Consider the following 19,747-nt stretch of genomic DNA (forward strand, 5'->3'; position numbering starts at 1 on the left):
TACATTTTACAGAGGTTCACAGCTAATAGTTTACCTTTAGTCTTCAGAGAGACTTTGGGCTTGGACTTTTTAACACTGCCAGAACTGTTAAGATTATAGGGACTCCTGGAAATAAATTGAATGCATTTTGTATTATGAGACAGACATGAGCTTTTAGGGAGGCAGAGGTAGAATGTTATAGTTTAGATATGAAATATCCCCATTGGGGCCATATATTAGGGGCTTAGTTGCCAGCTGATGAATCTTTGGGAAATGACTAGATCCTGAGGGCTCTGATCTAGTCATTCTGTTCAGAGATTCATAATATGATGTCATCATTAGGAGGGAGTGAAAACTTGGAGTAAGTGAGTCACTGGAGGCATGCTCTGGAAAGATATTTCTTGTCTCCCTCTTTCCCTTTTCCTCCTGTCAGCCATGAAGTGAGTTTCCCTGCTCTTTTATGTGATCCCCACCATACACTGCCTCACCACAGACCCAGAAGTGATGGAGCTGAGTACTATGGTCTAAAACTTCTGAAGCCGAGAGCTAAACAATGTATTTTCTTCTTTAAGTTGTTTCTCTCAGTTAATATAATAGTGATAGAAAACAAAAACGAAAACACTGTCTAGCATAGTCATCTTTCAGCCCACTGGCTAGATCCTTGGTTAGAAAATTATGCCTGCAGCCAGGTGGTGGTGGCGCACGCCTTTAATCCCAGCACTCGGGAGGCAGAGCCAGGCGGATCTCTGTGAGTTCGAGGCCAGCCTGGGCTACCAAGTGAGTCCCAGGAAAGGCGCAAAGCTACACAGAGAAACCCTGTCTCGAAAAACCAAAAAAAAAAAAAAAAAAAAAAAAAGAAAATTATGCCTGCAATAGTGTACATAGTAAAGTCTTGTCTATAAAAGCAATAGCAAATACAAAATTGCTCATAAAGGATTCTACACCATGAGAGGCCAGCAGTTTAACTGCTCAGTGGAAACTTCAAGTAGCTTTGACTGGGCTTCTGAATGCAGTGAAGTGGAAGATACCAGGAAATGCTGACTGGCTCAAGCTAGCTTTCCCACTGACAGGGAGCCCTTGCCATCTGAGGGTCAAACATCATTCATGCCTGCCAACCTTTAGTAACTAATTTATGGTCATGTTTTGGTTCACTTCCTAAAAGTTAAAGGTCAACTGAAATGCAGGAATACTCCTTCCCCACCACCACCACTATTTTCCCTTATACATATAAGGTAGCACTGCTAACTTCCTTAAAACTGTATACAAAGCCAGATCCTACAACTATGTTGACAGCTGGACAAGTGAAAATAGAAACATGAACTTCAAGACTACGCATACAGCTGAAGCAATTGGAAACTCTGTGTGAAAAATAAGGTTCTCAGTACCAAGGACCCTTGCTGGGGCTCAACAGAGTCAGTATCTGACAGGAGGTTTGAGATCAGAAAGCAAAAGGGATGTTTGTGTTTTGTGTGCAATAGTCTCCCTCCAGATTGGAAATACATTTGTCTCTGAATCATATCACACTGTTATATCTACTTTTAGATTCAAGTTTCCATTTCAAACACTGTTTTATTCTTTCAGTCCTTTGAGAGGACAGTAATCATTATTTTATCCACTATTTGACAATGGGTACACTCTATTCTGTCTAGTTAAAAAATAGCAACAAGCAACTTACATGGCTCCCAGTTCTTACTTAACAAGCTAATTTTTATAGTACTTATAGTGCACCAGGAATTTCCTCAAGAATTTCATAAGTGATGACATATTTAATTCTTTTAAGTCAACAATCAATCACATGGAGGCAAGTATTACTAAAATTGGAGCTCACTACATTGAGGGAACAGAATTATTAGATTTTGTTTTCTCAGGTTTAATGAAGGCTGGCATTCATTCCTAAGATGTTCCCCCTACTTTGGAGTGTTGAATTTAAAAGCCACTGGGGTTTGGGGTGAAGAACATGAAGGAGAACACACATTTTCAGAGAGATTATGATGCCTCCTACCCTTGATGAATCAAAATTTCATCATTATTTGCTGGTATCTACTGCACACACATAATATATGTCCAACATAAGTGTATGTATATTTCTATATAAAAACATGCACAAGAAATGATTACAAAGGCATTTATTTTAGCATTCCAAACCTGGAGCATCCTAAATGCCTATCAGTAAAATGAATAAATCATGGAATATCTATACAATGGAATATTCTACACAACAAAAAACTAGCTAGTGATACACACAAAAGCATATATGAATATCATCAACATGCTGTTGAAATCCTGAAGCCAAACACAGAAGAGAGTGTGTTGTATGATTCTATTTATGCGAAGTTTAAGGACAAGGAAAACTAATATATGGACATAGCAGTTGCAACATTGGTTGCCTATGGAGAGGTAGAGGTTGTAGACAAAGCTGAACAAGAAACTTCTAGGGTGAGAGTTCTTTATTTTGGCAGGGGTGCTCTTTAGATGGGTATATGCATTTCTCAAATTCATCAAATTATATATTTAAAATCTACACATTTTTACTGCTTGTAATATTTTATCTTGATTTAAGAGACATGACTTTATATGGGTTACAAGATTCTGGGAAAACATGGGCTCCTGTTTTGTTGTTATCTTAAAGATGCTGCCAGTGGTCTGTCAGCAATTTGAAGCTTAATACAGCTGCTGAAAAGTACAGCCTCTGAAACTGGGAAACCAGATGATCTGAGTAATTCTCAGCTCATTTGGAACACTTACTTTATGTATTCCTTACTTGAAGATGTCATTCATTGGAAGACTTATGAGGCCATGCTACAGGCCCCTAGCTATCAAACCAAGTTGCATACATTTCCAGAATACTCTTCTGTATTGATCTGACATAATTATGTAAGTAACAGCTTACTTACTGGAGGCAGAAAAGAATGTATCTCAGTGTGATTCTTAAAATATTTACTTTTTTCTATATATTATCAATGGAAGAAGAGAGATATTAGAATTAAGACATTTAGACACCTGATATTTTGAGAGGTTGAATTTGAAACTATTTATCCTGCAAATTCATAGTAGTCATGTTTGTATGGCCACTTAGCTAGAAATTACATGTCTTAGTTAGGGTTTCTATTGCTGCAATGAAACACCATGATCAAAAAGCAGGTTGGTGAGGAAAGGGTTTATTTGGCTTACACTTCTTCATTGCTGTTCATCACTGAAGGAAATCAGGACAGGAACTCAAACAGGGCAGGATCCTGGATGCAGGACCTGATGCAGAGGCCATGGAGGAATGCTGCTTGCTTTCATGGCTTGCTCAGCCTGCTTTCTTATAGAACCCAGGACCACCAGCTCAGAGATGATATCACCCACCATGGGCTGGGCCCGCCCTCATCAATCACTAATTAAGAAAATGCCTTACAGCTGGATCTCATGGAAGGATTTTCTTAATTGAGTTTCCCCCATCTCAGATGATTCTAGATTCTGTCAAATTGACATACAAAACCAGCCAGTACACTACATTTTCCAACTTCACTTGCAGCAATATGGAGTCAACTAAGCTCATATCAACAGAATATAAGTAGTAGCAACTCACTTGTACTGACTAATTTTATGTCAACTTGACACAAGCTAGAGTCATCTGAGAAGACAGAACCTCAACTTAGAAAATGCCTCCAGAAGGTCAGGCTGTAAGCAGGACCATAGGACATTTCTTAATTAGTGATTGATGGGGGAGGGCCCAGCCAATTATGGGTGATATTCTCCCTGGATTGGTGGTCCTGTGTTTTATAAGAAAGCAGGTTGAGCAAACCATGAGGAGCAAGCCAGTAAGCAGCACTCCTCCATAGCCTCTGCATCAGCTCCTGCCTCCAGGTTCTTGCTCTGTTTGAGTTCCTGTCCTGACTTCCATCAATGATAAACAGTAAGCCAAATAAACCCTTTCCTCCCAAAGTTGATTTTAGTCATGGTGTTTCAACACAGCAATAGCAACCCTAACTAAGATACCACTTTAAAGAAAATCCCTCATTTACTTTTCTCCTCCGGTAGCATGCACAGCACCTTTCCACACTAGGAAAGCTATCCTGCAAGGATGGGGCTTCCAGATGAATAACAGCTTGATTTCTTCATGTTCTATGAATCAAGTATGTGGTATCATCAGAACAGGGTCTTGCCATCAAGATCTGTAGGGTAACCAATAGCACTGGCAATCACATGTAATGTTGGGGGTCTATGGAACCTTACTGGCCAATAACTCCAAAAGAAGCAAATCATTCCTAGCAAGGCGCTTTTTATTTGTTAGCCTATGGTATCTAGTGGAGTGACTCCATTTCAACTCCTTCTTTATTGAGTACACATACATGCACACATAATATGTGTATGTACACACATATATACATGTATATATGTATCTATGCACACACACACACACACACACACACACACACACACACACACACCCCTGATCCAGAAAGACATCCCCAGTGGTGCAATAGTGTCATGAATATCATGGCAGTAACAACTACTTTCTGACTGGATTTAAGCCCTAGTCCAGAAGATGAAACTCATACTTGGGACCATTATCAGGCCCCAAACCTGTAGCCCTAGAGTGTAATCTACTATTATGCTACTAGATGAATATAATATTAAACAGATTCCTAGCAACATAACCACAGATTACTATATCTCTCAACCATCATTAGAGAAACTTCTGTTTGTAGTGGATGGTGATTAGCAAACACCCACAACTAATCAAGGTACAAAGAATAAGAGACCGTGGAATACTCAGCCCTAAATGGAACATCCTCCTCCAGAGGTCCCAGGATCACTGCAGAAGAGGGACAGAAAGAGTGTATGAGCCAGAAGTCATGAATGACTGCAGGAAAGAGTGTTTTCTAGACATGTCAGTGCAATTCCACATATGAACTCACAATGGCTGTGACAACATACACAAGACCTGTGCCAGTGCAAGTCAGACAAAATCTCAGCATGAAGAGGTGAGATGGGCACGAAGTCTCACCCCTACTCAAGGAGCTATTAGCAACTGTTAATGTAGGGAGAGGGAGAGTCAGTTGTCTTTAAAAGTGTAGCCCCCTGTAGGTTGACTGCACAACCAAGAATATACAGGCATCACAAATTGGACTTGATGGGTTTTAAAAAGTGGGGATACAAATTTGAGTGGGGAGGTAAGAGGGGTGTATCTGGGGGTAGTTGGGAAAGGTGATAAATATGATCAAAATACAATGTACAAACTCCTGAAAGAACAAGAGGGAGGGAGGAAATCACTTGCCTCACACTTCCATCTGGTCTCTAACCCTGTACCATCGGTTGCAGTGTAAGAGTGGCAGTGAACAAGCTTCAACTATGCAGATGATGCCAACATGCTAGGGCAGTGGTTCTCAACCTTTCTAATGCTGTGACCTAATATAGTTCCTCATGTCATGCTGACTCCCAATGTTACTTCTGTTGCTACTTCATAACTGTAACTTTGCTACTGTTATGAATCATAATGTAAATATCTGATATGCAGGATAGCTGATATACAACCCCTGTGAAAGTCATTCAACCCCTCAAAGGGTTGCGACCCACAGGCTGAGAACCACTGGTCTAGGGGATAACAAAAACCTATAAAATAGTTGGGTGCGAAGTCTAAAAGCAATTTCTAGAGCAGTGCTACTGTGCTAACAGCCTGGTTCACTCAAATCTATCCTGCTATCTATCAAGAGGAAAATTTAAATCTTATTTAAATCATTGGATTTGCAGGCTCTTTGCTACATCATTTTAGCTAATTTACCTACTTTTGAGGCTTGTAGTCTCTAAGCAATACTTTCTAAGTTACACACACACACATGCATGCATGCACACACATGCACACGTGCACATACACACTCACAGGAAAAAAAACCAACACTATACTGGCTAGTTTTCAGTCAACTTGATACAAGCTAGTCATTAAAGAGGAGGGATCCTCAATTGAGAAAATGCCTACAGAAGATCAGGCTGTAGGCAAGCCTATAGGGCATTTTTTTTCCACATTAATTGGTATTTATTCAACCTCCATATGCTAAATCATCCTCTAGATACTAGGGTGAGGCATTGCGCATAACAAATACTGAATGTACATTAAATTTACAACATATAATTATAAGAGATTAAATTAGAATATATCTTATATAGCAGATATACAACACACACATGGACATAGGGAACAAGATACAGGGTTAATTACATATGGATAAAGTGGGTTGCTATCTATTCAAACTTATATAGAAAAAGACAATCAGAATATTTTCTTAAAATTCTCAAAGACTTCTAAAATTTGATGGCAGTGTAACAGGTGACAGATTTTGGCATAGGAGAACTGCTAATAAGGTCTTTCATTAAAACCAAATCAGCTGGCATCTTCTTGTGGGAACTCACAAACCCTAGACCGACAGCTGTGGAGCCTGCATAGGACTGAACTAGGCCCTCTGCATGTGAGAGACAGTTGTGTAGCTTGGTCTGTTTGAGGAGCCCCTGGCAGTGGGACCAAGATCTGTCCCTGGTGCATGAGCTGGCTTTTTGGAGCCCATTCCCTATGGTGGGATGCTTTGCTCAGCCTTGATGCAGTGGTGAGGGGCTTGGTCCTGCCTCAGCTGAATGTACCAAGCTCTGTTGACTCCCCATGGGAGGCCTTACCCTTTTGGAGGAGTGGATGGTGAATAAGGGGGCATGAGGGGAGTGGTGGAAGGGGGGACTGCGGTTGGTATGTAAAAATGAATAATTTTTTTTTTTTAAAATCTGATACCATGAGGGATTTGAGAAGGAAATTTTACCACTGACCACATAGCTCATCTTTCTCTTCATTGTACGGTATTGAACCCAGGGCATTTTCCTAATGAGTGATTTATGGGAGTGAGCCAGCCCATTGTGGAAGGTGCCATCCCTGGGCTGGTAGTCCTAGGTTCTATAAGAAAGCAGACTGAGTAAGCCATGTGGAGCAAGTCAGTAAGCAGCACCCCTCCATGGCCTCTGCATCAGCTTCTGCCTCCAGGTTCCTGCCCTGTTTGAGTTCTTGCGCTGACTTCCTTCCATGATTAACAGTGACATGGAAGTGTAAGCCAAACAAATGCTTACCTCCCCAACCTGCTTTTTGGTCATGCGTTTCATTGCAGCAACAGAAACCCTAGCTAAGACACCATCTTTATCTATTGTGCAACATCAATCTTACTGCTTCAGCTAGTCCTCCATAGCATAAAAGATACCATCAATACCTTTTTCTTTCTTCCTTTTTTTTGAGACATGGTTTCTTTGTGTATCCCTGGCTGACCTGGAACAAGCTCTGTAGACCAGGCTGGCCTAGAACTCAGAGAGATTCACCTACCTCTGCCTAGAATGAAAGTGTGCCTGTGACTACAGTGCTGGGATTAAAGGCATGTACCACCACCACCATGTAATACCTTTTTCATGTATATAATCCCATCCTCTATGCTTAACCTTATATCCTGTACTTGCCTTCACTTGCATCTTGTGTTCTGGTTGCACTGGCTATTACTTGGATGCACCTTGTGCAAAAAGACTTCTATGCTCACACTCCAGTCAAATGGAATGGTCTTTTACTCTCCTCCACATCCTACCATCTCCCATCCATGATCTAATTCTTTAAAACTCATACCAGAAAATACAAAGAAGCTTTTCTACCCCTAAACAGAACAACTCTCTCCTTCTGCTATACTTCTCTATCACTTTGGACAAACCATTCATTAAACTGCATATCTCCCCAAGTTATTAGAATTTCTTTGTTTTTTGAAACAGAGTTTCACTATATAGCCCTGACTGGCCTGGAATTGTTATTTAGAACAGGCTAGCCTGAACTCAGATATCTGCCTGCCTCTGCCTCCTAAGTGTAGGGAATAAAAATGTGTACCACCCCACCTGGCCCTATTAGGATTTTTTTACATGTCTGATCTCATAGGATATATGTTCCAAAGGCAAAGTACCTTGTTTTTTCATACCTTTGGCAGTTAGCATATGACTTGGATCATATCTGATGAATATTGAAAAGACAACAGAAGACTATAACAGGTCACATGTTCACAAACCCTACACATAATCATTCTTACCTATTTAGTGCAAATGCATAGTGGAATTTAATGTTGTGCTGATCAGCCAAATCACATGTAGGCAGCATCTTCAGTGTTTCTACCAGCTTGACCATTGCATCATAGTCCTGTTGGCAAAAACATCTCAGAGTGTGAGAAAGAGGAAACAGTTCTTCATAGATTTTTCTCAATAGTTATAAACATAAGACAGACTCCAAATTTAAAGATAAATCTTTCCTTGCAGATAGTAGTTAGTGAAATTAATTGTAGCCTTGGCAAATACAGAGAAAAAATCAAAAAAGAAGATAAATGAGACAGAAGAGGAATTCCTGCTACCAGAGGGCACAAAAGGATCAATAAAAATTTTGTTAAATCCAAAAACAAAAGCACAAGTGAGCCTAGCAACAAGGAAAAAGATGTTATGTGTTGAGTGTGGGAGGGTTAATACCAGCAGCAGAACTGTGTTAAAATGTGTTGGACAAATATACACAAAAAAACTTAGTCACTTTCCAATACAAATGGAGAAAACATCTTACTGCTTCCTATTTTGCCCAAATCAATCAAATTAGTCTAAGAATTTCTCAGCTGCAGCACTGTTGATATTCTAGACTTACATCTCTGCTCCAGGATGTTGTCCATGTATTGTTGGATGGATAGATGCATCCCTACTAGAAGCCATTAGTACCCCTGCCTTACACAGTCAGTTTTGACAGTTAGAATGTCTTTCCAGACAATGCCAAATACCAACAAGCTGAGAACTACTGTTCCAAATGCTGCATACATTACCCCAGGGGTTAAATTGCTACCATGTATGTCTCCACTAGGTTCCATTTTAGCAGTGCCACCAACAATTACCCATTTAGCCAGGCTCAGAATTACTGGTATTGGCCAACTCACTGCCAGCCAGGCAACAGAGATCTTCCCACAGAATCTGACACTTGGCTTTAGACTTTGATGCTACTGCCTCAGAAAAGAGAAGACAATATATCCCAGGAAACTTCCAGCCCTTCTTTGGCTTAAGAGTTCTACCAATGAAAAATTAAGAACTGAAGGCATTCAGGAAGGGAAGGGTAGAAGTAAGCCAGCAACTCAAAGAAACATTTCAAGAGCAGAGGTGTGGTGGCACACACCTATAATCACTGCATTGGGGAATCAAAAGCAAGAGCATTGGGAGTTGAAAGTCATCTTCAGCTACATGGCAAGTTCGACTCAATGGGCTACATAAGACCCTGTCTCCAAATAACAGCAACAACAAAACCAAAATCAAAAAGAAATACTTCAAGAAAAGTCAATCACATTTTCTTGTTGCATAATACCACCTGTTATTAAAAGCAGGTAGCTGTATTTGTTTGTCACTCAGGCCATGGGTTCCTTAGTAGCTGACTCTATTCTTGGTCCAGACCATAAATGGATGTCTCTCTCCATCATTCAGATTTACAGAATTGTGATCAACAACCTCTAGTGCAGCTTTGTAGTATTCTACAAGTGAAGCATATTATCCTTTGTGCCTCCAGAAGGAAGAGATGCAAGATACCCTTAAAACTAGTTCAATATTGAAGAGAAATACTCAGTTTCCCCCCAGGGTTCCACACCTCGTAACCTGGGTCTCAAAATTTTCCAGTAACTTCTGATGCCTATATTAGAATAAGCATCTGCTTCCCTAGTTCCTTAACATAGGCCAGCTACTCCTACTCTCACTGAGGAGGGGTGGTAAAGAGAGAAAGACGTGACAAAGGCATAAAGAAATGCTGAATAAATGAAAACAAGGGCAATGGAGCTAGTCAGCCTCTGAATCTTAACTTTACCACGCTCTGTGAATCTGAGCAGGTTACTTCATTTCTCTGTGCCTCAAATCTCTTCATTTGTAAAATAAAAATAAGAGCAAACCTAAACCATGGGGTTCAGAGGACTAATCAATCAATCAGGATTTACAAAAGGCTTGGAGCATTACCTAGAATAAAATATATGTAAAACATTAAATTCTTAGTTTCCCATTTTAAGCAAATGGGGGCTCTTTTTGGAGTGCTTACTCCAGCTCAGATATGACAAAACTACCTCTAAATAATCTACAATAGCCCATCACCAGGTCACATACCTATTTAGATAGAGCAGCTTCTTCATCACACTCTTGGTGTAAGTAAGCATACTATGTATGAGAAATTCCTTATGACAAAGAAAAGTCAAGCATATGCTAGCCTCACCTAAGTACACTTCATACCTGGATATCACGGTAGGACAGAAGTAAGTTAATGATAATGTCCGATGTCAGAACCTCAATATTATCCATGCGGAATTTGATCCGAGTCAACTCTTTTGCCAGTTCATCACCCTGGTATTTCTCTCTGGCTTTCCGGATGTCATTTAACAAGGTTTCTTTGTAATAAGCACTGGAGAAGAAAACAAAACCCCCTGATTATATACATGCATCAAAGACTCTCTTGAGTGCTCAAATGAGCATGGTTCTCAATAACATATGGGGACCTTGGCCATCCCTGAGTCTTCCTAAGTTAGTAAACACGATAATATCTACCTTTTTTGCATACTGCAGCAATAAACTAGTAGGTGATAATAAAATTCAGATTACAATCTTAAAAGTTATCTTCAAAGCTTAACTTTCTGATAGTCTAGATAATTTTCAATGCAACTCCCTGAGAATTATAGATATGTACACACACATGTGTACACATACACCCCCCCACACACATACACACGCACACGCGCGCACACACACACACGCACGCACACACACACACACACGGCATAAAGCAACTTTACATGATTATTTAATTCCCCCCACTATCAACAAATTATCAAAAGCAAAACAATACTCCAAAAGACATAAAACCTAGGCAAATTCATTTTAAAAAACATTTTCATCTACTAAGTGTTCCCAGTTAGTAGTCATGAAGCTGTTTCCAGGTGAAGGAGAACAGAAACTACTGGTGTGTCCAAGAGCAATCCAACAAGGGGTACAAAAAGACTATACCAGGAAGATTACAGACAACTATACCTTCCACTCTTAGCTTTCCTTGTTATATTTTTCTGCAAAAATATTTTCCAATATAAAATAACAAATTTTTCTCTTGTGAGCATCTAAACAAAAAGAGAGTATGTGAAAACATTTAAAACAGTGTAAATCCTGAAATGTCCTCATAGCCTCTCATACAGTCAATATTAGTATGTGGCACTTCATTTAAAACTTGAAAAACATCCTCATTTAGTGGTATAGAACCCAACTTACAATGATGTCCATAGACTGATTAAGTATCTTGTCCATTTTCCAAGTAATTTTAAATAGAGCCTGAGCATTACCAAGCGGTGATGCTATCAACCCATGGAAATTATATAATTGTAAAGAATAAATTTAAGCTTCTCACTTAGTAAAGTAAATCAACTTTAGAGAAAGAAAAGGAACACAGATAAAATAAGAACAAATAGTACTTAGCCTGAATAATTATAAAGTGATGGCACATAAATGTGCACACAGTACATAGCCTGGTCCAATGCTCCTAATAAGACCTCAATTAACATTTAAAGAATAGAGTAATAGCCTACAGAAATGGTTCTGATATAAAAATACCAGTGCACTTCTTCCATTCTTTATTTCCTTATTTGTCAACTTCCATTACACTAATGATGAGCAAATTAGTAGATTCTGCCAGTGTTTAAAACTGTTAACTGAATGAGTCATTAAGTTGGGTGGCATCCATTGCCCATTCAGCAGGTTATAAAGGCATCAAAGCTATTAAGGTGTTATTAGTTTGGCCTGACAAGTAAAAAGTTATACCTTAGTCTTGTTTTCAAGTGTAACTGAAAAATCACTTTTAAAAAAAACACATAATATGAACAGTAACTTTTATGCAAATGAAATTATGCCTGGCATGTTGGGGATATCAGATATGTAGTAAGTATGTAGCCATTTCTGCATCTGGTAACGAAGAAGGATGTTGCTAATCACTGTAGACTTGGAAATGAATTCTAAGTGCTTTCTAGCTTAAGACTCAAGATAGAGATAATAAACCTGCCAGAGTTGGTACTTGGGCTAAAAACTTACCTGCCATTCACGTTATAGGGGTTTTCAAACATAAGCACCATTAACCCTCGTGTTAACAATCAGCAGACACCAGTCATAGGACAGAGTTTTTTGAGCCTTTGGAAATTAAAACAAATCCCCCCAAAGCTTGTTTTCCTCCTAGTACATGGATTTATTGATGAGGAAACAAACTTGAATCTATTTCTTACAAAGACATCTGATCCCTCTGTCAGATTCAAGCTATATACCTCTTTGTTAGACCTAAAAATATGCTATTAGGAGAGGTTTCTCTCTAAACTTCACTAAAATTTTCCCTTTGAAGTAAGACAATAGCTATGAAGGTGTCAGAGAAACCCTTACTTGTTTTCTGTTGCTGCCATGTGGGTTTCTAGACTTCTTTCCCACTAAAGTGTGCATCCCAAGAAAAGGCAATGGGACAGAAAAGGTGAGAAGGCTGGTAACAAGTGTCACTTTCATGCCAGTACTTTAACAGTAACCCTCCATGGTTCAGGGTGCCATGATCTGAGCCAAAGTATGACATGAGGTCCTTGACATTTCATTACAAGTCAGTTCTGCCAGTCCTTTGGATTTTCATTTGTTTTGGAAGAACAAATCCTTCTTATGACACAACTTACAGGAATAAATCCTTTAAATTGGCTGTGAGCAAAACAACAGGGATCCTCTGGTTAAGAATCATTTCCTGCCCTTAACTTTTCAACTAACAACACTGAAGGTACAGTTTATTTAGCACTAAGGTTCAAAGAGGGGAAGTGACTTTTCCAAGGCTACCCAGCCGAGCAATCACCTAAGCCAGAATTCATACTCAAACCTGTCTGCCTCTGAGTGGACACCATACCCCATGACGTAAATCTACAGATAACATGTCACAGGACATCCTGAGGTCAGGTTGGCTGAAGCTTGACTCAATGCATGCTTATGACAAGAACATAAGGTCAGAATGACCTTGCTCTGGCATTTTGAGAACCTGAATAACTGAGAGTATAAAATTATGTTCAGAAACTATCTGAAAACACAGAATCTTAGAGTTGAAAGAGATCATTAAAAACAGTCACAGAGTTAATTTCCCTGTTTTATAAAGGAGAAAGAGCATAGAGAAGAAGAGTTACATATCAGTGTCACATAGGGAACCATGGCTAGCCCCAGGCCCAGTTATGACCATGCTCTCTTCTCTTCTGGCTTCATTTCAGGAACTCAGCTTAGTGAGACACTAAGGGGGTAATGATGGATTCTAAGATGATTAAGTGGGTGGCCAGTGATCCCTATTCTCTGGACATACTGGTCACTTCAAAGTATATCACCTCCCTGAAAGTGAAGGGAAAATTTCTGCAAGACTACCAGGATTTTTAGTGGCTGATGGAAATTACCATGAGGTCACACGGATGTCCTTAAGGAGGCTAGTGAACCTGTCCACCAGGGGCATACACAGTGGGCCCAGGATGGTGTCCCAGTTGGGCTGCATATACTCTGAGGCTCGCCTTTGGGCATCACTCTCGCAGCAAAAATAATCAGCACACGGTGTCACAGTGTAAGGGATGAAATAATAATTTCCACTAGATGCCTGGAAAAAAGAAACAAAAAGTATTTCAGAAAGCAAGTGATATAGAAGCACATCTCTGGCCCTGAACAGGCAGACCTGATAGGACAGGGAAGGAGAAGATGCACAATATGAACAACACTTTGTGTGATTATCATTTCAAACCTATTAGGCTCAAAACAGAAAACCACTCAATTTCAAAATCACTACCATCTGTGTATGCCTCTGAATTTCACTGGCAAAATGCTAAAGAGTTTTAAGTTTTAGAAACTATGTAAGTTCATTGCCTGTCCTCCAAACCACAAGGAACTTGGACCCCTTGATAACCAAGGATTATCAAGTGGCATATTAGTTTATAGTGTAAATAAAAATCCACATTATTTGATGATTTAATACAGGTGCTATTAACTTTTGTGAATAAAAATGGTTTTGCAAGAAGCACACATTAATAAATATGACTACTTTCAAAGATTTTAGGAAAAAATCTGTTGAGATTTTTCACAACAGTAAGCAACACTCATGTAAAGCAACTTCTTTTGTTCTATAGAATAATTACAGTTGACTAAATCCTGATCCTTTGAAAAGCATAAGCATTACCTCTAAAGGGCATAAATTCTGTATTCAATTTTTAGCACATTTAAGGCTAAAAATACATTCTTTATATGACATTCTTATAGTCAACCTTCTTTATAACTATAAATATAAATAAATATATAAGCATGCAAATAAACTTGGCATACATATATAATTAAATAGGATGGAGACCAGTGGCCTGACTCTGGAGAACAGTCTTTTGAAAATACTGGAGGTTGTGCCAGGAAGAGTTTACTGAATTGTTGGACAAAGGGCTCCCATGGACCACCCCAAACATCACAGATTACCAAAGATATTGGTTGCTTTCCACAACCTGATAGTAAGGCCATGTTGCTGAAGACAACACTTATGTCATCAAACATGGAGAAGTCAAGCTGATAACCAACTAGAAACTTCATACTTTCTGACAAGCATTTATGCTGCTGGAAGTTACTCTGCATGGTAGCAGAGGAGTAAAGTAACCACCAGTGTCACCAAGCTATAAACAATTGCAACCTACAATGTGACCAGCCTGCAAGATATACTGGTTCAATGGTGCCATAAATGTTATTGGAGTAACCAATCACTTTTTGATTGGATTTAAGTCTCACTCCATGATAGGGAGCCCACACCTGACACTGTTAAAGTGGCCAACAACTTGAGATTGGATTGGTCGTGGACCTAGGGAAAAACCTACTAATGTTATTCTGCTAAAGAAACATAGCAATAAAATGACTCCTAATGACATACTGCAATGCCCATAGATAAATGTATCACCCAACCCTCATCAGAGAAGATACTTTTTATAGCTGATAGGGACTACCACAGAGACCCACAACTGGACAATGTACAGAATGTGAGAGACTTTGGAGTACTCAGTCCTAAATGGATGTCTCTATCAAACTCCTCCCCTTAAGGCTTAGGGATACAGAAGAGAAGGCAGAAAGATTACAAGAGCCAGAGGTGGTAGATGACTCCAAGAAACAGTGACTTCCAGATACAACAGAACTGGTACACATATGAACTCACAGAAACTGTGGCATCATGCATAGGACCCGCAGAGATTCAAGACAGACAGGGTACCCAAGCATTGAGAGGGTTCTGGATACAAAGTAATACCCCTAACCAACTAGCTAATTTTCTTTAATAGTGCATCACTGGGTATATCAACCACACTCCATGGCAGGCCAATGCCCAGGAGTAACTGGCCACAACAAAATGAACTCCATGTGCTGTTTTGTGGTTTTCTAGTTTGTTTTGTTTTGGCTTTTTTTTAAATATGTAATTTATTTTTATTTTGTATTCATTGGTATTTGCCTGCATGTATGTCTGTGTAAGGGTGTCAGAAGCCCTGGAACTGGAGTTACACACAGTTGTGAGCTGCCATGTGAGTGCTGAGAATTGAACCTGGGTCCTCCGCAAGAGCAGCCAGTACTTTCAGCTGCTGAGCTAGCTCTCCAGCCCCTCTTATTTTGACATTTTGTCTTATTGATTTTTGTTTGGATTTTTGTTAGAAAGAGAGAAAGAAAGAACATGAAGTTGAGTGAGGAGGAAGGAGGGGAGATCTGGGAGGAGAAACATGATTTTTAAATACACACACACACACACACACACACACACACACACACACACACACACACACACACACCTATGTGACATTAAGCAGGGGAGAAAAGAAAATGCTGGAGGTTTAGTTGAATGCAAATACAACAGGAACTAAGACTAAGTAGGGCTGCTCAATAAGCTAATGCTATTCCAGGTTCTGCTAGAAATACCTAGAAAGGAAACAGTCTCAGTGTTTTATAGGTTAGTCTGATTACATTTAGACCATTGTCCCAGCTGCAAATCAGACTGACTGTCACCAAGGTGAACATAATTAATTTGAGATTAAATTTCACGGAGCCCATTCTGGTCTCAAACCTACTGTGTAGCTCAAGATGACCTTGAACTCCTGATCCTCATTTTCCTGCTTCCACTTCCCAACTCCTGAGATTACAGGCATGTTCCATAGGCCCTTCATGTACTCAATCTTTTGTTTAAACTTTCAGAAAAAAAAACTAGCCTAAAAGTTTAGACCTTCATTGCGAACAGCCCATAAATTAGGTTTGGTGGCCTATGCCTGTAATCTTAGCATTTTGGAGTTAGAGGCAGGGGGATCAGAAGTTCAAGGTCATCCCCAGCTCTACAGGCAGTTTAAGGCTAACCTAAGACACATGGATACCCAGTCCCTGAAAAAAATTAAACCTTAAATTCCCATAGCTCAACTTGAATTTGAAAGAATGTATATGGCATGAGGAACCATTCATCTGACTTTTCCAAGTTTTTTTTTTTTTTTTGGTTTTTCGAGACAGGGTTTCTCTGTGTAGCTTTGCGCCTTTCCTGGAACTCACTTGGTAGCCCAGGCTGGCCTCGAACTCACAGAGATCCGCCTGGCTCTGCCTCCCGAGTGTTGGGATTAAAGGCGTGCGCCACCACCGCCCGGCTGACTTTTCCAAGTTTTAAACTAAAGTAATAGAGGTGTCCAGGAAGTTGGACATGGGAAAGATGAAACATCAGAAGGTACTTTTGTGGGGTTGGGGAGATGGTTCATTCAGTACACTGCCTGCTGCACAAGCATGAGAACCTCAGTTGGGATCCACAACACCCAAAGCCAGACCTGGGGCTTGTCTGTAATCTCAGTCCTGAGAGGCACAGATAGGCAGATCCCTAAAGCTGACTGGACAGCTAGCTTAGGTAAATAGATGGTCTCCAGGTTCAATGAGAAGCTGTCTCAAAAATGAGAAGAGTAACTGAGGAAAAGAACTGACATCAACATCTAGTATTCATCTGCATGTACATATGCATATACCTACATAAACATGCATATATCACACAAAATAACTTTTTTTTTTTTTTAAATTTATTTTTATTTGGTGTTCATTGGTGTTTCACTTGCATGTATGTCTGTGTGAGGGTGTCAGAAGGCCTGGAACTGGAGTTACAGACAGTTGTGAGCTGCCATGTGGGTGCTGGGAATTGAACCCGGGTCCTCTGGAAGAGCAGCCACTGCTCTCAACCACTGAGCCACCTCTCCAGCCCCCACAAAATAACTTTTAAAGTATACTATGTCCCAGTAGGGCATCAAATAAGGGACAAGACTCCTTTTAAATTAAAACTAAATGTATTAATTATAAAGAAAATTGTCACAATATCATGATCTAAGATCAAGCAGAAAATGTGGGAAATTTTACAGGTTAGAAGTTTTCCTTCTGAATAAAATCTGCTTGATGGAAGTATAGGTCATATTCTTTTTTCTATTCTAATTTAAAATACAATTGCTCTGAAATTCTCTCTTTGCACCTTGTTGGGCCCTGTCATGTCACATTTTAAATCTTAAAATAGTCTGTTAAAAACAATTACTAATACTATCTCACTAAAATACATTTTAAACTAGGTGAGCTTTATCTTGGGGACTAGAGGATCAATATTTTTGGCTTTGCAGAATTCGAGTATCTGTTCCAACTACTATACTCAGCTATGGAAATGTGGAAGCTGACAGGATACCATCCACAAACAAGAGCAGGGGCCATGAGCCAGTACAATTTTATGTATAAACACAAATTCAAATTTCATATTTGTTCATGACATGAATTAATTATTTCCAAATATTAAAAAATTTGTTTTAAACCATCCTTTGGTATGGAGAGATAAATCAGTGATTAGGAGCACTGACTGTTCTTGAAGAGGACCCAGGCTGAGTTCCCAGCACCCATGGCAGTTCATAACCGTCTGTAACTCCAATTCCAGGAGATCTAACACCCTCTTCTGGCCTCTGTGGGCATCAGACATTCGACATACATACAGGCAAATACTCTTACACATGAAATAAAATAAAATGTTTTTAAGAATCCTTAGCTCAGAGGCCATACAAAAACAAGTAACAGGTCTAGCTTGTCTAAGACTAAGTCTTCAGATGCTCCATTAACCATGAAAATAAGTTTCTCTGAAAATAATTACTCTGCTGTGAAACAGCAACTGGAAAGCATCCCTGAGGGTACCAGCTACTGGCTGACACTGAACCCCTCAAAACTAAAGTGCCAATATTACAAATAAAAGGGGCAAAAGTTCATGTGTGTGAATAATGACTGCAGAAGGGTGGCACATAGCAACTTCACTATCATCAGGAATTGCCTGCACCCACGGAATGAAAGACCCTTCCCTCTCTTGAATACTTCGAAGTTCTCAGAGATTGAATTGCTAAGCAAACTAAAGTTTTGGTGTGTCAAAGACAGTTTTTCCTCATCCATGCCAGAAAAGCCATGTTGCTAAAGTAAATTAAATTAAAGCCATTTGCATTTTCAAAATTGCAATGTTTTTTGAACTGAAACTGGTGGTTATGGTAAAGGCCTTCTAATTTCAGGCTGAAGGAGAAAAACTCCAAGTGTATTGGGGAGGTATAGAAGGTAAAATGTTCGAAGAATTATAGTGTATTTTAAGGGTATTTGTGCCAAACTAGAGGTGCTCAAGCACCTTAGAGCCTACCTCCAGAAAAATTACCGTAACTGATTAAATTCCTGGTTGAAAACCATTTAAAGTTTCTGTAACAAATGGAAAAACACCATTCAAGAAGCCTCACTAAATAGTGCTAAGAAAAGCAAAATTCTGGAGCATCTAAGCCATAATCTGTTCAAGTGATAGAAATTTTACTCATAGTGTTGCCAAGAAGATGAGATTCTCTCCAGCTCTGAGTCTAGGATGACACTATGTCCTGGTGTTGTAGGTGCTCTATTCCTATCAAGTATGATCAAAAGGAACAGAGCTTCCCTTTTTCCTTCAAGCACCTTCCCGCCTTTTTTAGGGCAGAAGCTCTATCCTAGGCAAAGAAAAAAAAAAGACAAATACTATGTTCTGATTGTTTTTATCCCTGCTTATTCAGAAGGTGAAGATTCCATGCCAGGAGATACAAACTACTACCTTACCTCATGCATCACTCATAGGAACAGTATTAGCCCCCCAAAAGTAACTGCCTCCATTGCCTGTTCCAGAACATCAGTATAGTGTAGTGCCTGAGGAAGAAGAGGCTGTAAGGACAGCTTCTCAATAAGGAGCTGACTTTATGTGTAATGCAACATGTGAAACTTCAAGTCTATGGACACTGTTAAGAAAGACAGAAATTGGTGACAGGCAGCTAAGAGGAGCCTTGCAGCGCTCCAACAGCAATGAATGAAAGGTAGATCCGCTTTAAGTTTTTCAGAGAGCAAGTCAGAACAGACTTCAAGAGCTGGACTTGTGACTGAGGGCAGAGGAAGATGGTAGTAAATGCATGATAAATAATTCCAGATCGATGTTTAAATTTTAAAAGAACAGAAGGAACCTGTGGGCCTAGATTGTTCCAAATACTAGAGTTTGCAAACAGTAACAACGACGACGATGATTAAGTTTTAAATTGCCTTTTGGCAGCAAAGGTGCTGTCCCCAGAAGATGGAAAAGCCAACTATCATGAGAGTTGCCCAGGACTTTTGCCAATTAGTAGCAGTTAGTATCCCAGCAGCCGAGGAGCCCTGCAGATTTGGA

At 39.7% G+C, this 19,747-nt stretch overlaps 1 protein-coding gene across 1 annotated transcript in view; it reads right to left on the reverse strand.

Moving 5' to 3' along the window:
• Map3k15 (mitogen-activated protein kinase kinase kinase 15) overlaps positions 1-19,747 on the reverse strand; it is a 131,443-nt gene that overhangs the window by 77,672 nt on the left and 34,024 nt on the right. Inside the window, 3 exon segments of the mRNA XM_052725719.1 lie at positions 8,055-8,161; positions 10,252-10,420; positions 13,452-13,645. Coding sequence (XP_052581679.1) covers positions 8,055-8,161; positions 10,252-10,420; positions 13,452-13,645 — 470 coding nt within the window.

This window comes from Peromyscus californicus, unplaced genomic scaffold, assembly GCF_007827085.1.
Source record: "Peromyscus californicus insignis strain IS unplaced genomic scaffold, ASM782708v3 Scaffold_10__1_contigs__length_136768540, whole genome shotgun sequence".
Lineage (NCBI taxonomy): Eukaryota > Metazoa > Chordata > Mammalia > Rodentia > Cricetidae > Peromyscus > Peromyscus californicus.